We start from the raw sequence: 18,609 nt of genomic DNA, 5'->3' as shown, positions 1-18,609 counted from the left end.
ACATGCTTTAATTCTTTTTTCTTTTTGTATTGTGTATTGGGGTGTGGCGCCTTTTGGGGCCGTGCACCGCTATCCACCTATCTTTCAATTAGTGCTTAGCCAGATCTAATATTTTTCTCAATATTATTTACGGCTACTCTTGCACATAAGGTATGAAGTCGCCTCATGATGGGTGGATGGAGTCTTCAATTTTTTGATGAAAAAATGTTGAGAATTTGTAATTATTAGACAAGTTTGCATAAATAACAATATGCAGATCATGACGATGTGTCAGTTTATAAGGACTTATCCTCTATGGTAAAACCCCTTATTGATAGCTGAATAAAATATGTTTATTTTGATGGAATAGTGAAGACTGCCACTAACCGATGGCTGCTGATTGTCTGCAGCTGTCCTGTGACATTATTTATGTAATAGGACATAGGGTTGAGATCAAAAGAACAATTCTGGTCTCAGAGGTAAGTATTCTTTTTTTTATTTTGTTAATATGGGGCTGTCTAATACTTGTTACCCCATTCAGCAAGTATGACAGAAGATTCAGTGTAACTTTGTGTTGGCCTTTGGGGTAAAGGAGGTATCTGTGTACAAAAAGGTAAAGGGACAACCTTCGATCTCTGTACTTATGAACCTCACTCTTGGCAGCTAATTTTTAACAGACGTCTGAATGAGTGCTTAGTATAGGAGCCCAGAAAGGATTATGCTTGTTAAAATGCTTAGAAATCACCTTTCCAGCTAGCTTTTGTGAACACGAATTACATTATTGCAGATGATTAAAAGTTGAACTTTAAATCATGGTTAAAATATGCCTGAAACTCCGCGAGTGGAACATCTGGTACGCACTTGTCACGGATGACACAGTCATGTGATTTCTTGCAATAGAAGATCACAGCATTTGGCTACGCAAAATGCTCCGTGACTTTCTATTGTTTCTGCTGTCAGTATTCATTGTATTAGGTAGCTTTTCTGCTGGATTCATCTCTTCCCCTTTAAGACCCAACAGAGCCCTCCTTCCATCCAGCTGCTGATTATCAGTATTTTCCATGTGCTTAAATACTCCCATCTTCCCTGAACTTGTGCTGATTATATTACTCAGCGAATTCCAGCTCTAGATGCAAGCTGGTGGCTTGTACTCAGCTGGGGTGTTGTTGCTATAACTTTGCTGAACTTTTACCTGAGTCATATGTGGATAAGTAGTTCATGCATTTTTCCCTATTTGTCTTCCTATTGTCTTCTTTAGTGTTTAGTGGGGTTGACAAAGAGCTCATCCCTTCCGTTCCCTATTTTGGGCCCAGCACTATGGATACCTATGGCTTGGCGCATAAGTGCGGAGCCTATCTAGGGTGGTGAGGGACCAGCTGTAGGTTTAATTAGAGATTACCATCTCCCCCTTCCTTAGACACCTTAGACACAGGGGTCCTCTTCCCTTTTGCCGTTCGCTTGGTACTTCCCTGTACCTAGCATGACAGCACTATTACATAACGATCAGAGCATACACTACTGTATTCCTGGAAATAAATCATAAAATATAGATCATACAACATGCTATGAAGCTATTATGCTCAAATGATGAACTGGTAAACAAGGTGTTCTGTTGTATTGAGGTGTTACATCCATGCTGCCCCAATGGGTAATCTGCCGCGTGTAGGAAGCAGCTCAGCATCTGTAGATACACTGAGTTATTTCAGTATTTTGCGGCTGCTCGCAGTCCACGCTTTTGTGTAAGTGTGCTGCGGGGGCACAGAGCGCTCCATGTAAAAGCTTTGCTTGTCTTATACTAATCGCTCGTATTTTGTCCTGACAAGAAGCATTTTCCTTCCACATAACATAATGGAGTCATTATCCCTTTTAATAACAGACATTCCCGCGTTCTCCTGACGTCCTTGCACATTACCATCGCTCGGGCTCTGTTGGTGATTTCTCTTGATGATGATTTTGGCTGCCTTTCCCCTTGTACCTGCTTATCCCAGCGGAGGCCAACCTGCAGATGAAGCAGTCGTCATATCCACGCTCTTTATTCTTGTTACGTTGGTTTCGCTTGGGATTATTTTTTTTTTCGTAGCTAAATCAAGGTGAAACATTTCTTTGGCTCCATGTTCACTGCAGGTGATATAAGATTGTGCTGACTTCCATATTTGACATCACTTTTCATCCAAACGTACAATTTACCATTTTCTCAGACACAAGTCTGCTGCTGTGTTACACTCAGGATGTGTAAATAAGATCTTGTTATTTTCTTGCTTCCGAAGAGATGATCATGGGCAGAGAGGACAGACATTGATTGGGATTGCTTTATTCCATTCATTTCCTGCTGTTGGTGCCGCTATTTTGGGAGATTACTACATGCAGCCACATGTACTTGTATGCAGGTTTTTGGTATGTAAAAAAAAAAATCAGACCTAGAAAAATCATTTCAAAGCTTTTCCACCTTTAATGTTACCCACAATCTGTACAAATCCATCGAGAAACAAATTTAAATCATTTTGAGGGGGGAAATAAGAAAAACAAAACTAAGATAATTTGGTTGGAAAAGTGTGAGCACCATGTTATAATTGGGAAAGTGAATGTGTTCAGAATTAGTGTCACGCTTTTACGCTCATGTGCACTTGTTACGCAATAAGCATGACGAGCGCGTTCACACCAACAAATGTCTGAGGCACAACAAAAACACACCTCAACAAGACAACAAACAAAGGGGACACGGGAAATACAATAACAACGATGGGCCCTGGCACTAGTGAGAGGGTAGATGGGACACCTCCTGTCTTACTTGGTGCTGTATCCTGTACTCCTAGCCAGAATCTCTACAAGTTCCACATCTGTTACTGAGCAGGAATACCCGAAGTCCTGAAAAATCCATACTATAGTCCTGGCTAGGGAGTTGGAGGTAAGGTACAATTGACCCACCGCAGCACTAGTACAACAGGAGGGTAGGTAAGACAAATGGGAATAACAACTGAAATGGAGAAGATATGTCTTAGGATGAATCCACAGTAGCTTCTTCCACCAAGGCAGCCAGCATACAAATGGTTTTGTATAATCAGCAAAGAATGCTGGGAAACCCTGTTACTTAAACACAAAGGGATGTGGCTACAGAGCAGCTGCAGCTGACCTGCATGCACTGCTGGAAAGCTGCTAGCAGCAAAACTGACATTAACTGTTTTAGCACAAAGAGAAACAAAACCAAAATTAAATGAAGACTCTCAGATGGAGATGAAAGACTCCAGTCCTTAAGCTGTCACTACCCTCCAAACACAGGGAGATGTCAATGACATTTAACCAATCACCTTTACACTCATGTTAAATAGTCAGTACACAGCTGCCATAATTCAATGTGATTCTGATTAACCCCATATAATGCTTAGTTGTTCTAATAGAATTTTCATGTCGGGTTTTTTTTGCATTTTACCGCAAAAGCCATGGTTTTTAAACAGCTTACAACACAGCATAGGGATCTCATGGTTTAATGTTATCAGTCAGGAAAAGGGTAAAAAAAATATTAGGTATACATTGGAACACAGTGAAGACATCTTTCAAGTAGGGGCTTACCTTTGGCACAATGCATTGCCTAGAACTTGATGTCTCTCAAAAATTGATAAACAAAATAAGGTGAAAATTGGTCTGGGAGGCTGCCAAGAGGCCTACAACAACATTAAAGAAGCTGCAGGAATTTCTACCAAGTACTGATTTTGTACAGCTTGTGGCAACAAGCTTCCATATTCGACACCTGTCTGGCCTGTGTGGTAGAGTGGCAAGACAGAAACCTTTTCTTTTTTTTAAACTCGTTTTATTGAAAGTTAAGTAAAGCATTACAAACAAGAATAAATCAGCAAATTGTTCAGTGAGACAGTGTACAAGTAAACTGGTTGTATATCAGAATAATAAAGTAACAACAATCAAATCTACGTCCATTATTTTCAGCATATCCAAATAGCATCAAACCTAGCAAAGGTATTAGTTCGCGAGACACATCCAACTCAAGGCAAGAGAACCCATATCGTCCAGGAGAGAGCAACCCAAGCTTCGGGGAACTCGTGGTATCCCTCATATTTTGCATCACGGATCACATGTGTCTCCTTTCTGCATCTCAGGGCACTACTGGCTATTGCAATAATACCGATTGTAGGTTATCAGCAAGAGAACCAGGAGATCCGCCAGTCAAGGGCGACCTCATCCATCTACCCCAGATTTTGTCAAATTTAATTGGGGAGCCTCTTGACTTGTAAACAAATTGCTCTGACGGGATTATTGCGTTTACCAATGCAATCCAAGAGGCTCTAGTTGGGGAATGAGTGCTCATCCAATTTAGTATAATGCCTTTCCGGGCCAGAAAAAGAACCTTCTTTATTAATAGACTCTCATCTTGGGACCAGGAGCGTGCATCTACCACCCCAAATAGACATAGGACTGGGCACATAGCAACCGCTTTTTGAAATATGGCGGAAAGAGTCATTATGATCTCGCTCCAATAGGAGAGGATAACCCGGCAATCCCATATCATGTGCCAGAAATCAGCACCGTCTCTCCCGCATCTCGGACAGCCCATCCCCACCGAATTATTCAGCTTTTTCATTTTGTTCAGTCTCTGGGGAGTAATATAACTTTGGTGTATTATATATAATTGGATCAGTCTATTGTTAACAGCAGGAGAGACCAATGTGTGGGATTCGACAATGTCATCCCACACTACATCATCAATTTCAGGGATCCTGGCACTCCACCTCTCACGGACAGAAAGAGGATTATTCATGGCCTTGGCCCGAATGAGAGAGGAGTATAGTTTAGAGATAAGACCACCAGGGCCCTGTGATCTGATAATTCCAATAACTGGGAAGGAAGAGAATCTAACCCCACGACCAGAGAACTGAGCTCGAAAGGCGTGCCTAATCTGGAGATACTGAAACCCATGAGATTCCGGCAAGTCAAATTCTGTCCGCAGTTGCGCAAAGGGGCGGAGTTCACCATCCCGGACCAGTGATCCCAGGGAGATTATTCCGCGATTCCTCCATTCACCAAACCCCGGCAACCCACAAAAATGTGGAAGGTCCAAGTTATCCCACAAGGGCGTCTCAGTTGGTACATCACAAAATCCAAATATGGCTTTAGCTTCTTTCCAGATCCTGGCCCCCAATTTGTGTATCGGGAGGACACGACCCTCAGGGGACCTCCTGTGATCCGTCAGTAACGGCCACAGGAGCTCCACACCTGTGAACTCTGCCAGGAGTCCCTCCGGAGAACCCCCAACTCGAGGAAGGGTCCATGGACCCAAATATTTCACTTGTCCGGCCAGATAGTAAATATAAAGATCAGGAAGTGCCATACCCCCCATATCCTTGGGTCTTTGTAATTTGGCCAGTTGGACCCTTGACCTGGACGAGCCCCAGACAAAGGTAATCATTAGAGATTCCAGGGACCGGAAGAAAGAACGAGGAATCTGCACGAATACATGCTGGGTAATATAGAGACACTCAGAAACCTTTTCTTACAAGAAAAACATCGAAGCCTGGCTATCTTCAGCCAAAACCTACATCAAGTCTCCTAAAAAAATGTGGGAAAACATTTTATGGTTTGATTAGACCAAGGTTGAACTTTTTGGCCACAATTTCATAAGGTATGTTTGGCGTAAAACACTGCCCTCCCAGGGAAGCATTTTTCGCAGCTGTATTCGGCCAAAGGAAAAATATCACAGCATGCTACGAGTGGACAAGTAAATCAGACGAGACTCACTTATTTAAGCCTATGAGTGTGAGAAAAAAAATCAGATACCACACGGACCGTCCAAGTAGCATCCGTGTTTTACGGATACATTACAATTCTGTATCATAGAGCACTGTAAATGGTCCTGTAAATGATTGTACAATAAGGCTATGTGCCCACATTGCTTTTTTGTGTGCTTCTTTCCTGCATACAAAAAAGCATGTTTTGGCAGGAAAAAAGCAGCTGAAAAAACGTGCATTTTTTATTGTGTTTGTGTGTTTTTTTACTTGTGTTTTTTCCTGCTTCTTTTTGTGCTTTTATTTTAGTCATGGCGATTGCGGGGGTTCTGTAATCCCAGTGATCGATGCCGGGTCTCTGGCTGATGTTACAGCCGGGACCTGGCTCTTACTGCCCGGAGCGGTGCTTGTGCCGCTTCCGGCATTTTAACCCCCTGAATGCTGAGATCGGTGTGATTACAGCATTCAGAAGGCAGGGAGAGGAATCGCCTACCTCTCCCTGGTGATCGGTTCCCTGTAATGTGATCATAGGGACCTGATCGCTGCCATAGTAACCCTGGGTCATCACCATGAACAGAGCCTCACACTCCATACTGTCTAGGATGGTGTGTGAGGCAAGGTGCTGCACTATAATCCCCTGTAGTGACAAAGCATTGCAGGGGATTATAGAAACGCAGGAAGTAAACGCAGAAACAATTGACACGCTGCTTCTTTTCTCAGCAACAAAATCTGCAAGGAAAAATGAAGTAGCATGTGCACAGCAAGTCAGGATTCTCATAGATTTTGCTGGGATGCTTTTTCCTTGCTTTTATTGATTAAAATAAGCAAGGGAAAACTAAAAAAAAACCCTCCACATGGGTACATAGCCTACTAGCTGCTGAGATATACAACGGATTGCCAGTAGACAGTACACGGATGACAAGTGAGAAAAAAAATCATCCAACTTTTCTGGATGAAAATTGGACTGATTTTTTTTATATGCCTTATTAAAGCGTACCCTAAAGGTGGAAAAAGTTCTAAATTCTTATTGATAGGATTTTCTTAACATGACAAGAACCTGCCATTTTAACAGAGTATATAGTGTTTCTTTTGGTGGACATACACATTAGGCTAGTTTCACACTTGCGTTGAACGGTATCTGTTGCATTGCGTTGTGTGACGGATGCAATGGATGCGTTGCATATAGTGAGTGGCACAACGGATGCAGCGGATCGTACAAAACAACGTAATCTGCTTTTTTTTTTTCTTTACAGTTTTACCAGTTTTACCGGCGGAAGACTATTGTGAACGATCAGCTGATCACCCGGCCGCCAGGTGATCAGCTGATCGCTCACAGCAGCCGGCCACCGGGTGATCAGCTGATCGCTCACAGCAGCCGGCCGCCAGGTGATCAGCTGATCGTTCGGCCACCGAAAATGTGTGCGGGGGGGGCGGGGTGGGTGGAACCGAGCGGGGCCATGGCGCTGAGGACGACAGTGCCGGGGACTGCATGGCTGGGGACAGGTGAGTGCATGTGTGTGTGTGTGTGTGTGTGTGCATACGTGTGTCTGTGCGTGTGTACATGCGGAGTGGAGTGCGGGAGGGGGCGGAGCCGAGCGGGGAATTGTCGGGCTCCCTACACACGTAGCCAGGGTAAATATCGGGTAACTAAGCAAAGCACTTTGCTTGGTTACCCGATATTTACCTTGGTTACCAGCGTACACCGCTTAGCGCTGGCTCCTTGCACATGTAGCCAGGGTAAATATCGGGTAACTAAGCAAAGCGCTTTGCTTAGTAACTCGATGTGTACCCTGGTTACGTGTGCAGGGAGCCAGAGAGAGTATGCGCAGCGAAATCCTAAGGATTCCGCTGCTCACAAAACGTTACATGCTGCGTTCCTTCCGCCTGGTGGAAGCAATGCAGGGTCGGCCAGCGTAAGCAACGCAGGTCCATCAGTCGCAATCCGTCGTCCATACAAGTCTATGGGAAGCAGCGGAATCCATTAACGGATTCCGCTGTTTTACAAAACGGTGGATTGCGACTGCAGGAAAAAACGCAAGTGTGAAAGTAGCCTTAGATGAAAGTCTGCCAAGACAACCAATTTCAGCAGAGCTGGTCCACCATCGATGTGTGAGGGGTCCTCCACCTCGTCCCTGACAACAGTGTTGGGAAATAGAAGGATTATTTTTTCACACAAGGTCTTCATAATGAAACAGATTCATGCTCAACTGTGTACATGAGTATGGGGGGAAAGGGTCAGGAGAAATAGCTACTGGTCAAACGGATGTTCAGCCGTCATTACTTACCATTTCCACTTTTCCTTCATCTTCCATTATGATCCTCATCCCCAAACTCTACCTAGAACTTTCTTGCTCTTATTTTCTTCCTTGCACCCTCCATCCAAGTTTTTACAAATCACCTGCACTTGTAATAATACTGGTAATCCTTTCACTATATTTTACATTTCTAAATGACCCCATCCCTCCATTACTGTAAAATGCTTCCTCTGCCTTTCATTACCAACACCCCTTCTGTTTCAACATGCACTTTTTTTTTTAGTTGCGGCTCTTTTTTTTCATCCGCTGAGCCATTGCTTTGATAATTGTATTTTCCTGTGTGTATAATGCAGACCATGTTTTCACTTGCAGATTGATTCTGAGGAAGAATTGGAACAGAGAAATGGATTAACACAGGGAGACAAATTACGTGCCTTAAAAAGCAGGAGACAGCCGAGGTCGGCCACCACGGGGGCTCTGCGGTAACTGCAGCATTCACTATAGACTCTATTTCAAATGATCCTTTATAGTAGACCTCCGGTACCTCTAACTAAATTTGATATATTTTCCTGTATTTTCTACAGTAGTCTCTTATGTTATGCCTCTTTTCCCTATTTTTAGCTTATTTAACTGAGGCCAGAACAGCTTTTACAGAATACACTAGCTCCCATTACTAAAGGTGTTCATTTACATTCCTAACTTGTGAAACAATCTATCTTCCATTTCAGGCTAGAGGAAATGAAACCGCACACGAGATCTACATCACAGCCTTTCAGGTGATTTGCTTCAATAATTACTTGTGTGGTTTTTTTTGTTTTAGCTCGTCCAAAGGTCTCTTTATTTGGCCATAGATGTCACGATGACTGGAAAACCGGGAATTGGGCTCCTAAGATGTCCCTCAATCTATGGGGCCCTATGCTATCCCTAATCTCAGGGATACTTCTGATGGTGGAGATTCCTGAGTCTCCTTACCGGCCCTGCTCCCGACCAGTTTAATCTGATTCCCCCTCCTCCTAGGGCGGGACGGGACAGGTGTGTGATTAAGCCCAGAGATAAAAAGACAAGGGAAAAGCAAAATTCTTGTCAAACAGTACACACACAGTATAAGACCATAAGAGATTCAGGAGGAAATAAGATAAGGAAGCTACAAAACAAGAGGAGTGAACTCCACAACTGCACCAAACAATAAGCACACCTTTCTCCAGAGAGTCTGGAACACCACACCTCACAGACCAATGTAGACAAACTATAGCTGGCATGGGTGGAAGGGTTCAACCAGCATAAATAGGAGGGAAGCAGATGTGATAAGCCTCCCCTCAATATGTGATCAAAGGAGCCAACAGAGATTAACTCTTGCTTGCCTGCCTATGAATCACCAAACAGCAGGTCGATGCCCGAGTCTGCTTGTGGTGATCCCAGACACCAGAGAAGCTATCGGGCAGAGTGTCAGAATCTGCAATCTGAACAAAGCCCGATGCCGCCATGACAGTCGGCGAAGTTTGTGCAAAACTTCAGTCAGTAGACATTGGTTATAGTCTCATTCAGTTGATTACTAAGCACTTTCCAATTGATTTTATTGGCAACTGTGCCAGAATTGTTTCAATGTGAATCTCACAAATCTGTAGCAATATTGTGGAAAAATCCGCATTTGTCACGTGGGGATTGTGCTGCAGTTTGATAGTGGTTTTCACTCCATTACATTGAAGGAGTAAATCTCATTGTGAAAGTCTATCACATTTCTGCAGCATCCTGTGGATTTTAAAATCTAAAGCAGGTTTATTGTTCAGCTCAACATTTTGCTCAACAGGTGAATGGATCCACATTTATTCTACTGAAATCAGATGATTATTTACAGTGTGACCACTGCACGTGTATATTCACACATGGCAAGTACACAGTGTACTTTCTGTCAGGACTATTCCTAGAATATTATATGAGCAGAATAATTGATGGGGTTTTACCAAATATCATCAGTGCAATTGTGGAAAAAATTGACATGTGATGTGATTTTTATGCACATGTCTTTTATATGTCAGATTGTCACTACGAATTTCACCCTGTGCAATGTATATAACAGATGTGGATGTCGTAGATCTTAACATGAATTTGACAAGAATCCGCAGCAGAATATTTGTATGTGTGAACGTGTTCTTCACACAACCGTATGGTCAGCTTGAGTGCTCTTCGTGAAAAACAAAAAGAGACCACTGTCAGACTAATGTTATTCTATAGGGCTGTTCAGATGTACATTTATTTTTTCCTCAGTCTGACTCTGCAGGTGAAAAAATTGCAGCGTGCACTAGTTTCTTCCATATGTCAGATGAGACCCCCCCATTCAAGTCTGGTGCCTATACGGATCATCCATACAGCCTCCAATGTTCACGGATACTTTGCAATCATTAAATATAAGAAACTATATTTGGTCTTGTAAATTTTAATAACGGCTGCCGTAGGAAAGGATATTTTAATTCTTTACTAGCATGTTCCTATCCGTCCTAAAATTGTAGGTTTTTTTAACCGAAAGAGAGGGATTTGTTTGATAGGGACCCAACAAAAAGAGGTCGCCTTGCTGCTGGCTGTTGGGCTCATATAAAACTGGCCATTTTTGTGTGCAAAGTTATTTAAATTTTTACATTTTTTTTCATAGCAGTAAGGCCCTGTGCGCACTTGCCGGTTTTTGCCGCGGATTTCCTGTGGATTTGCTGCATGTTTCGCTGCAGAAAATGTTCATAACATCTCTGCAGTGATTCACCAGCAAATCCTATGGGAAAAAAAAAATGCTGTGCGCACTAGGCGGATTTTGACAGCTGCTTGTTTTGCTGCGGGATTCCCGCAGGAAAAACAATTGTATGTCACTTCTTTTCCACAGGTAGCTGGGGGATTTCACTCGATTGACTGCAATGTAATCGTGAAATCCCGCAGGGAATAACGCAGGTAGCAAATTCTGTGCGGTTCATTGCGTTTTCCTGCGTTATTCCCTGCGGTATTTCGCATTTTCAGGACATAATGTTCATCACTGCCCTGCGTTTTGCAGGGAAGTGATGTCATTATGACAGGAAGAGGAAGCGGAGCAGAGAGTAAACACACACATCACACTCACACACAGACACGGACATATAGAATACACATAGAAATCAAACGTACATATAAAAATAAAAAACAAAAAAAAAAAAACGCTGGCTCCGCTGTATTTTTACCGTCCAGCCGAGGTAAGCACGCAACAGCGGCCCGGTACTCTCAGGCTGGGGAGGGCAAGGGCCAGGGTTAATGCCCCCCCTCCTGCAGCCGAGAATATCAGCCCGCAGCTGCCCCGGGACTGTCGCATCCATTATGTGACAGTCCCGGAGTGTCCCCGGCTCTTCCAGATTGCCGTAATGCGGTGGCAATCCAGGTAATAATGAATTAAATGGCAGTGGATCGCTGCCATTTAAGTCCAGGCTTAATCATGGCAGCGTCTATGAGACAGCTTTCATGAATAACCCGTAAGTAAAGTGAATAAACACACACACCGAAAAATCCTTTATTTTAAATAAAAGCCCCTCTTTCACCCCTTTATTAACCCCTCCCAACACACAGCTCCGGCGTAATCCACGCAAGTCCCACGACGCTTGAATCCAGCCGCGACTGACACACAGTACTGAATGAAGCCTCGTAACGTGCCTGCAGAGGTAACTACAGGTCATTTCTCACAGTCGGTGATGTGAACACATTACCGACCATGAGAACTGCAGTGTGTCCTCACAGGGACTCTATCTATTGATAGATAGATAGATAATCAACAGATTGATCTGTCCTCTATCAATCTATCCTATCTATCTATCTATTATCTATTTATCTATCTATATCAAAAGGAAATTACCTTTTTTTTTTTCTTCAATGTGCTTTATTGCATTAAATGCATTAAAACAGATGTACCAACCCGAGGAAAAACCGCACCGAAACCGCACTAAAACGCAATAAAACGCCATTTTCCGAAACCTGTAACATTTTCAATTTTTGAGATATGGGGCTGTGTAATTGCCTATTTTTTGATCTCCAAGCTGACATTTTTATTGATATTATTTTGGGGTAGATTGTATATTTTGATTGCATTGTATTGCAATGTTGCAGCATCCACAAAAACGTAGGTCTGGCATTTCAGGGTTTTTTTCTTGTTACACGATTTACAGATCTGATTAATTGATTTTACATTTTGATAGATTGGACTTTTACAAACTCAGCAATACCAAATACAATTATTTTTAACTTTTTAAAAGCTTTTCTTTTTTACTTTTAATAATTTGATAGTATCCTTGGGGGACTTGAAGTTGTGGTCGTCTGATCACTTGTGTTATTTATGCCAGCGCTGATGATGCTATGTAAAGCAGTAATCACAATCTGCACGATCCAGTGTTCACAGGAAAATCATAATGACAGGCAAGGGGGTCATAAGCAGACCCCGGCTGTTATCACAACACATCAGGGCTCTGCAATCACGTCAAGGGCATGCCAAAGGTCATGTGGAATTACACACATTTAAATAACATAGGCTACTGGGTTAAAGGGAACCTGTCACCAGATTTGGTGACTATAAGCTGCGGGCACCACCACTGGGATCTTATATACAGCATTCTAACATGCTGTATATAAGAGCTCAGGCCGCTGTGAGAACATAAAAATGATTTTATAATACTTACCTAAACGGTCGGTGCGGTGCAGATGGGTGTCTCCATTCTCCGGGTGTGTCGCCTCCTCTTTCGGCCATCTTTGTCGTCCTTCTTCTGAAGTCTGAGTGCATGACACGTCCTACGTCATGCACACAGGCCGGCATTGAGGTCCTGCGCAGGGGCACTTTGATCTGAGCAGGGCAGGTCAAAGTATTGTAGTGCGCATGAGAGGGACCTCAATGCCAGCCTGTGTTAATGACATAGGACGCGTCATGCACTCAGGCTTCAGAAGAAGGAGGACAAAGATGGCCGAAAGAGGAGGTGCTGAACCCGGACAACGGAGACACCCATCTGACCCATCTGAATCATACTGACTGTTTAGGTGAGTATTATAAAGTCATTTTTACGCTCTACACAGTGGTCTGTGCTCTTATATACAGCATGTTATAATAATGTATATAAGAGCCTGTTGGTGGTGGCCGCAGCTTATAGTCACCAAATCTGATGACAGGTTACCTTTAACACTGTTTGATCAAAAAGTGTAAAAGCCATCCCACCACGACAAGGTGTACCCAATCAGTACTACTCTACTATTAAAACCTTACCTGGTGTCAGTGATATAATTGTGAATCAGGGCAGAAAAGCTCAGTGCTCCGACTACAGCACCTGTCCATGGGAAGCGATATAGGTGATATGTCCAGCTCGGAGGGAGGGACCTCACCCCCATTTGTACCGAGATAAAAAAAATACAAAAATAAAGGATAACATCCGAACCAACCACAATCCAAATCTGGGCAGCAGAGGCTCTAAGTAGAATTGAACTGTCTTTCTGAAATATTATTTATTATCCTCTTATGATTATAATTTGGTAAATAACTGTTTTATGATCTTCCTTAGAATAATCGCCTCTAACAGCACACAGGGCTCCATGTCCCCATTGAAGTCATCTAGGGTGTCTGCATCCACATCAGCAGTTGCAAGAAGAGTGGGGCAGAGCTCGGGGTCTTCAGCCAGCAAGGTGAAAGGGTGAGTTTCAACCATTAGATATGGGCAAGGTTACTAGATTGTACTTTAAAGCACAATCTTTTATTAACTTAATATCTGTTCTACTGAAGCCTTTCGGTGAAGCCTCTATTATTGTTACCATATATGAGCTGGTTTCATCACAGATTTTAATGACATATCCTGTGGATATGACATTAATCTCTGATACATGATGGTTCCACCATTGGTGGTACCCACACCTGTATTGAGAACAGGGCCAGGAAAGCAAATGTTTACAGCTTTTCTCTGAAACTCCCATAAAAGTATATGGCGAGAGCTGAACTGGCGCAACCACATCTCCACCGACACTCCAAGACAGGGTCTGATCTTTAAGGTAGGCTGGGACATCGAGACTCTGTTCTGCACAAAAAACTCCATAAAGTCTGTCACAGGTTCTGGTAGATTTGATTGGAAAAATAGCTCTGCATTAGAACACATTGATGTCAGTCAGGCAACATTGGTATCTATCACCGGATGGGTCTCTCTTATAGAAACCTCTACGCATTTGTGAACTTATCGTCACTGTGGGACACGTTTATCTGGGGTTTATACAATTTTAATGTGTACTGAAAGAATATTAGATGGAAAGGTGCAATAGTGCCTAACACCCCTAAAATACACCTTAGATAACTGTCCATTTGGCTGATTGTTCGGCCGACAGCTATCACTCCCGTCTTCTATACACAGGAGCCATCACTCTACTGCACTTTCCTCGGTTCGCTATGAGAAAGCTGCTGCCAAATATCTCTGCCGACGACTTACTTCCTAGAGGATAAAAACATCAGCTGTCCAAAATCAGAAATGCTGCATCCTTATCTTCCCTAACAATCATCTGTTGGGAGCTCCTATACACATTAAACTGTCGACCAAACCCGTCGATATCTGCAGGTTGGCCTGACGTTAGTCTAATGCAGATGTAGGCTTTAAAATTATTTTTATAAGAGCATTAAAATAATGGATATTATAAACAGATATAGTTGTTTTTATAAATACGTATTACAGTCATGGTCAAAAATATTAACATCCTTAAAATTGTTCCAGAAAATGAAGTGTTTCTCCAAAAAAATGATTGTAATTACACATGTTGTGTCATACACATGTTTATTTCCTTTTCCTTTTCCTTTTTATATAAAAAAACAAACTGAGCAAAAAAATTAAATTGGACATAATTTCACACACAAGCCCCAAAATGAGCCTGACAAAATTGTTAGCACCTTTCCAAAATTGTGAGTAAACACCTTTGTTTCAAGCATGTGATGCTTGTTCAAAACTCATCTGTGTTAAGTGACAGGTGTGGGCAATATGAAAATCACACCTGAAACCAGATAAAAAGGGGAGAAGTTGACTCAAGTTTGTATTGTGTGTCTGTGTTTGCAACTATAAGCATGAAGAACAGAAAGAGGTGAAGAAAACTGTCTGAGGACTTTAGAATCAAAATTGTTGAAAAATATCAACAATCTCAAGGTTACAAGTTGGTCTTTGGAGATATTGATGATCATGGTGCACAATATAGTCAGGTTTACAACCCATGGCACTGTAGCTAATCTCCCTGGATGTGAACGGCAGAGAAAAATTGATGAACGGTTGAACGCAGGTTAGTCTGCATGGTGGATAAGCAGCCACAATCAAGTTCCAAAGAAATTCAAGCTGTCCTGCAGGCTCAGGGTGCATCAGTGTCAGTGCAAACTATCGGGTTGACATTTGAATGAAATTAAACGCTATGGCAGGAAACTCAGAAGGACCCCATTGATGACACAGAGACATAAGAAAGCTAGACTTCAGCTTGCCAACGTGAGTAAGCCAAATGTCTTCTGGGAAAGCGTATTGTGGACAAATGAGACCAAGATAGAGCTTTTTGGTAAAGCACATCATTCTACTGTTTATCGTAAACAGAACAAGGCCCACAAAGAAAAGGACACAGTACCTACAGTCAAAAATGGTGGAGGATCAAAGATGTATAGGGGTTGTTTTGCTGCCTCTGGCACTGAGCACCTTGACGGCATGCAAGGCACCATGAAACCTGAAGATTACCAAAGTTTTTTGGGTTGCAATGTAGTTCCCAGTGTCAGAAACCTGGGTTTGCATCCTGGGTCATGGGACTTCCAGCAGGAGAATTATCCCAAATATACTTGAAGAGGACCCCAGAAATGGATGAAAACAAAACAATGGAAAGTTCTGAAGTGGCAGCAATGAGTCCGGATCTAAATCCCATTGAATACCTGCAGAGAGATCTTTCTTCATCGTTCCTTATGGGAGACCCAGACCATGGGTGTATAGCTACTGCCTCCGGAGGACACACAAAGTACTACACTCAAACGTGTAGCTCCTCCCTCCGGCTATATACACCCCCTGGATGACAATCTAACCAGTTCAATGCTTTGTGTTTCAGGAGGTCACACACACACACATGCATTCTCTGATTTTTCATTTTTAAGATTTTTGATATCAAAGATATGGAAGAAAAGCGGGTCCAGTCTGGACTCCCGGCATGTCCCTTCTCACCCCACTGTGTCGGCGGTGCTGTTAAGGTTGACTTTATAAGGCTGGAGCCTTCACATGCCGTGCTCCTTCGCCATCCCATGGGCTCTGGCTTGAAGTGGGAGCCATCACGGTTCTTTCTGCCTTGCAGAAGACCGGTCTCCATCCGCAGCCCTGTCTGGTTCCTGTCGGACGGAGCGTTTAACAGCCCTCTCCCAGGGACTTGGCCCTGCGCCTCAAAGCTAAGTATTGAGACGCTTTTCAGGGGTCCCGGGTACATTTATTGTGGGGAGAGTGTGTTTTGTTACTTTGTTGTGATTTCCAGCCGGTTCTCTGGGTTTTTCCTGAGAACCGCGCCGACGGTGCCTGCTCGTTGGCCACATGTTAAAATCTAGGCCCCGGCTTCAGTTGCGGCCTAGTTTCGTTTTCAGCTTCCCCTGCATGATTCATGCAGGGGAAAAGTGTGGCGCCACCCACCGGCCGTTCAGCAGAGGGGAGGACACTCCTCTCTGAGGAGATGTTTCCCTCCCCTGTATCTCTCCTTGGCCCTCCATTTTCCCGCTCCTGGGCTAATCCCCGCCCCCCCTCCTCACTCCAGCGCCATTTTATCAGCGTCTCCACACTGATCGGCGCTGGCTGCTGCAGCTCTGCATCCTGGAAGGCAGACGCTTCACTGGGGGTCCGAGCTGTGGAATCCGGAGGGCACACACAGGGGTCATTCGGTCTGGTAAGCCACAACCTCTGGTTGTGGGCTTTTATTATACACTCTCAGGGGTCATTCTACAGGAGTGTATTATTATTATTACTGCAGAGCCTCCACCTCAGCAGCATGTCTGTCACTAGGAGCAAGAAGACTGCTAAGCTGTACGCTATATGCACTGCATGTCAGCTCATTCTGCCAGAACCGAGCACATACCCTCATTGTGAGGCCTGCTCTAACATGGTGGTGCCTCAGCCTGGAGCCTTCTCAGGGGTCCCTCAGGCTGCTCCGGCACCGGTGGCTGAACCCCCGGCTTGGGTAGCATCGTTTTCTAAGGCTATCTCACAGTCCTTTGCCGACTCCATGGGACAGCTGTCCCGGACTCTGTTGTCCATGCAGCAGCCCCCTTCTCAGGGTGCCTCTGCTGCTCCGAGCTCTGCAGAGCTCTCAGAGCAGGTGTTAGGACCCCGTCCTCCTAAACGGAGACGCAGGGACCTTTCTCCTTCCTCGTCCCACTCTGATTCACAAGCTGAGGTGCAAGGTGAGGAGGATACCTTTACTGTGGGCTCAGACGCTACCTCTATGTACCCCATTGATTTATCTGAGGGTGATGCGGATGTTAGTGACTTGATTGCATCCATTAACTCCGTACTGAACCTCAATCCGCCAGTGTCAGAGGAACAAGCCTCTCTGGTAGAAATACACCAGTTTACCTCTCCTAAGAGAGCTAGGAGTACGTTTTTTAACCACTCCAGTTTTCAGACCACTGTTACCAAGCCCAGGGCCTGTCCTGACAAACGCTTTCCAAAGCGTAGTTCTGATGACCGTTTTCCCTTTCCACCAGAGGTGGTTAAGGAGTGGGCTCAGTCCCCAAAGGTGGACCCTCCGGTGTCGAGAATCTCAGCCCGGACAGTCGTATCTGTGGCCGATGGCACCTCTCTTAAAGATCCCACTGACCGCCAGGTTGACCTTCTGGCCAAATCTGTATATGAGGCGGCAGGAGCCTCGTTCTCCCCGTCTTTTGCAGCAGTGTGGGCTCTTAAGGCAGTCTCTGCCTCTCTGGCGGAAATACATTCCCTCGCCAGGGACTCTATGCCCGAGATGGTTGCCTTGACCTCCCAGGCTTCGGCTTTTTCATCCTACGCCATGTCTGCCATTCTGGAGGCCTCTCACCGCACGGCGGTGGCTTGCGCTAATTCTCTCGCGATCCGCAGGATCTTGTGGCTTCGAGAGTGGAAAGCAGACGCTTCTTCTAAGAAGTTCCTTGCTGGGCTCCCCTTTGCTGGGTCCCGGCTGTTCGGTGAACAACTGGATGAAATTATTAAGGAAGCTACTGGCGGGAAGAGTACTTCCCTGCCTCAAACTAAAACCAGAAGACCTGTCCAGGGCAGGAACCAGTCGAGGTTTCGTTCCTTTCGTTCCTCTAACTGGTCATCCTCTAAGCCCTCAGCTTCGTCCACTACCTCAGCCAAGGATCGTAAACCCAACTGGCGCGCGAAACCGCGTCCTCAGAAGAACGGAGGAGCCGCTGCCACTAAGGCAGCCTCCTCTTGACTATCTGGCGGCGCCAGCAACGTCCTTGGTCGGTGGCAGGCTCTCCCGCTTTGGCGACGTGTGGTTTCAACACGTCTCCGATCAGTGGGTGCGGGATATCATCTCCCACGGCTACAGGATAGAATTTTCTTCCAGCCCGCCAAACAGATTTTTTCTGTCCACTCCCCCCTGCTCCAAGGCCGCCGCCTTCTCTCAGGCCGTGGCATCCTTGCAGGCCAACG

The 18,609-nt window shown here is 44.4% G+C and overlaps 1 protein-coding gene across 2 annotated transcripts in view; it reads left to right on the top strand.

Moving 5' to 3' along the window:
- Positions 1 to 18,609, top strand: part of CDC14A (cell division cycle 14A) — a 182,813-nt gene that overhangs the window by 146,246 nt on the left and 17,958 nt on the right. For both annotated transcript variants that reach the window (XM_075322219.1, XM_075322218.1), the window contains exons 12-14: positions 8,339 to 8,448; positions 8,695 to 8,742; positions 13,510 to 13,638. In XM_075322219.1, coding sequence (XP_075178334.1) covers positions 8,339 to 8,448; positions 8,695 to 8,742; positions 13,510 to 13,638 — 287 coding nt within the window. The remainder of the gene's footprint in view (positions 1 to 8,338; positions 8,449 to 8,694; positions 8,743 to 13,509; positions 13,639 to 18,609) is intronic.

Source organism: Anomaloglossus baeobatrachus, chromosome 8 (assembly GCF_048569485.1).
Source record: "Anomaloglossus baeobatrachus isolate aAnoBae1 chromosome 8, aAnoBae1.hap1, whole genome shotgun sequence".
Classification (NCBI taxonomy): Eukaryota; Metazoa; Chordata; class Amphibia; order Anura; family Aromobatidae; genus Anomaloglossus; species Anomaloglossus baeobatrachus.
This window is presented reverse-complemented; position numbering and strand designations above follow the sequence as displayed.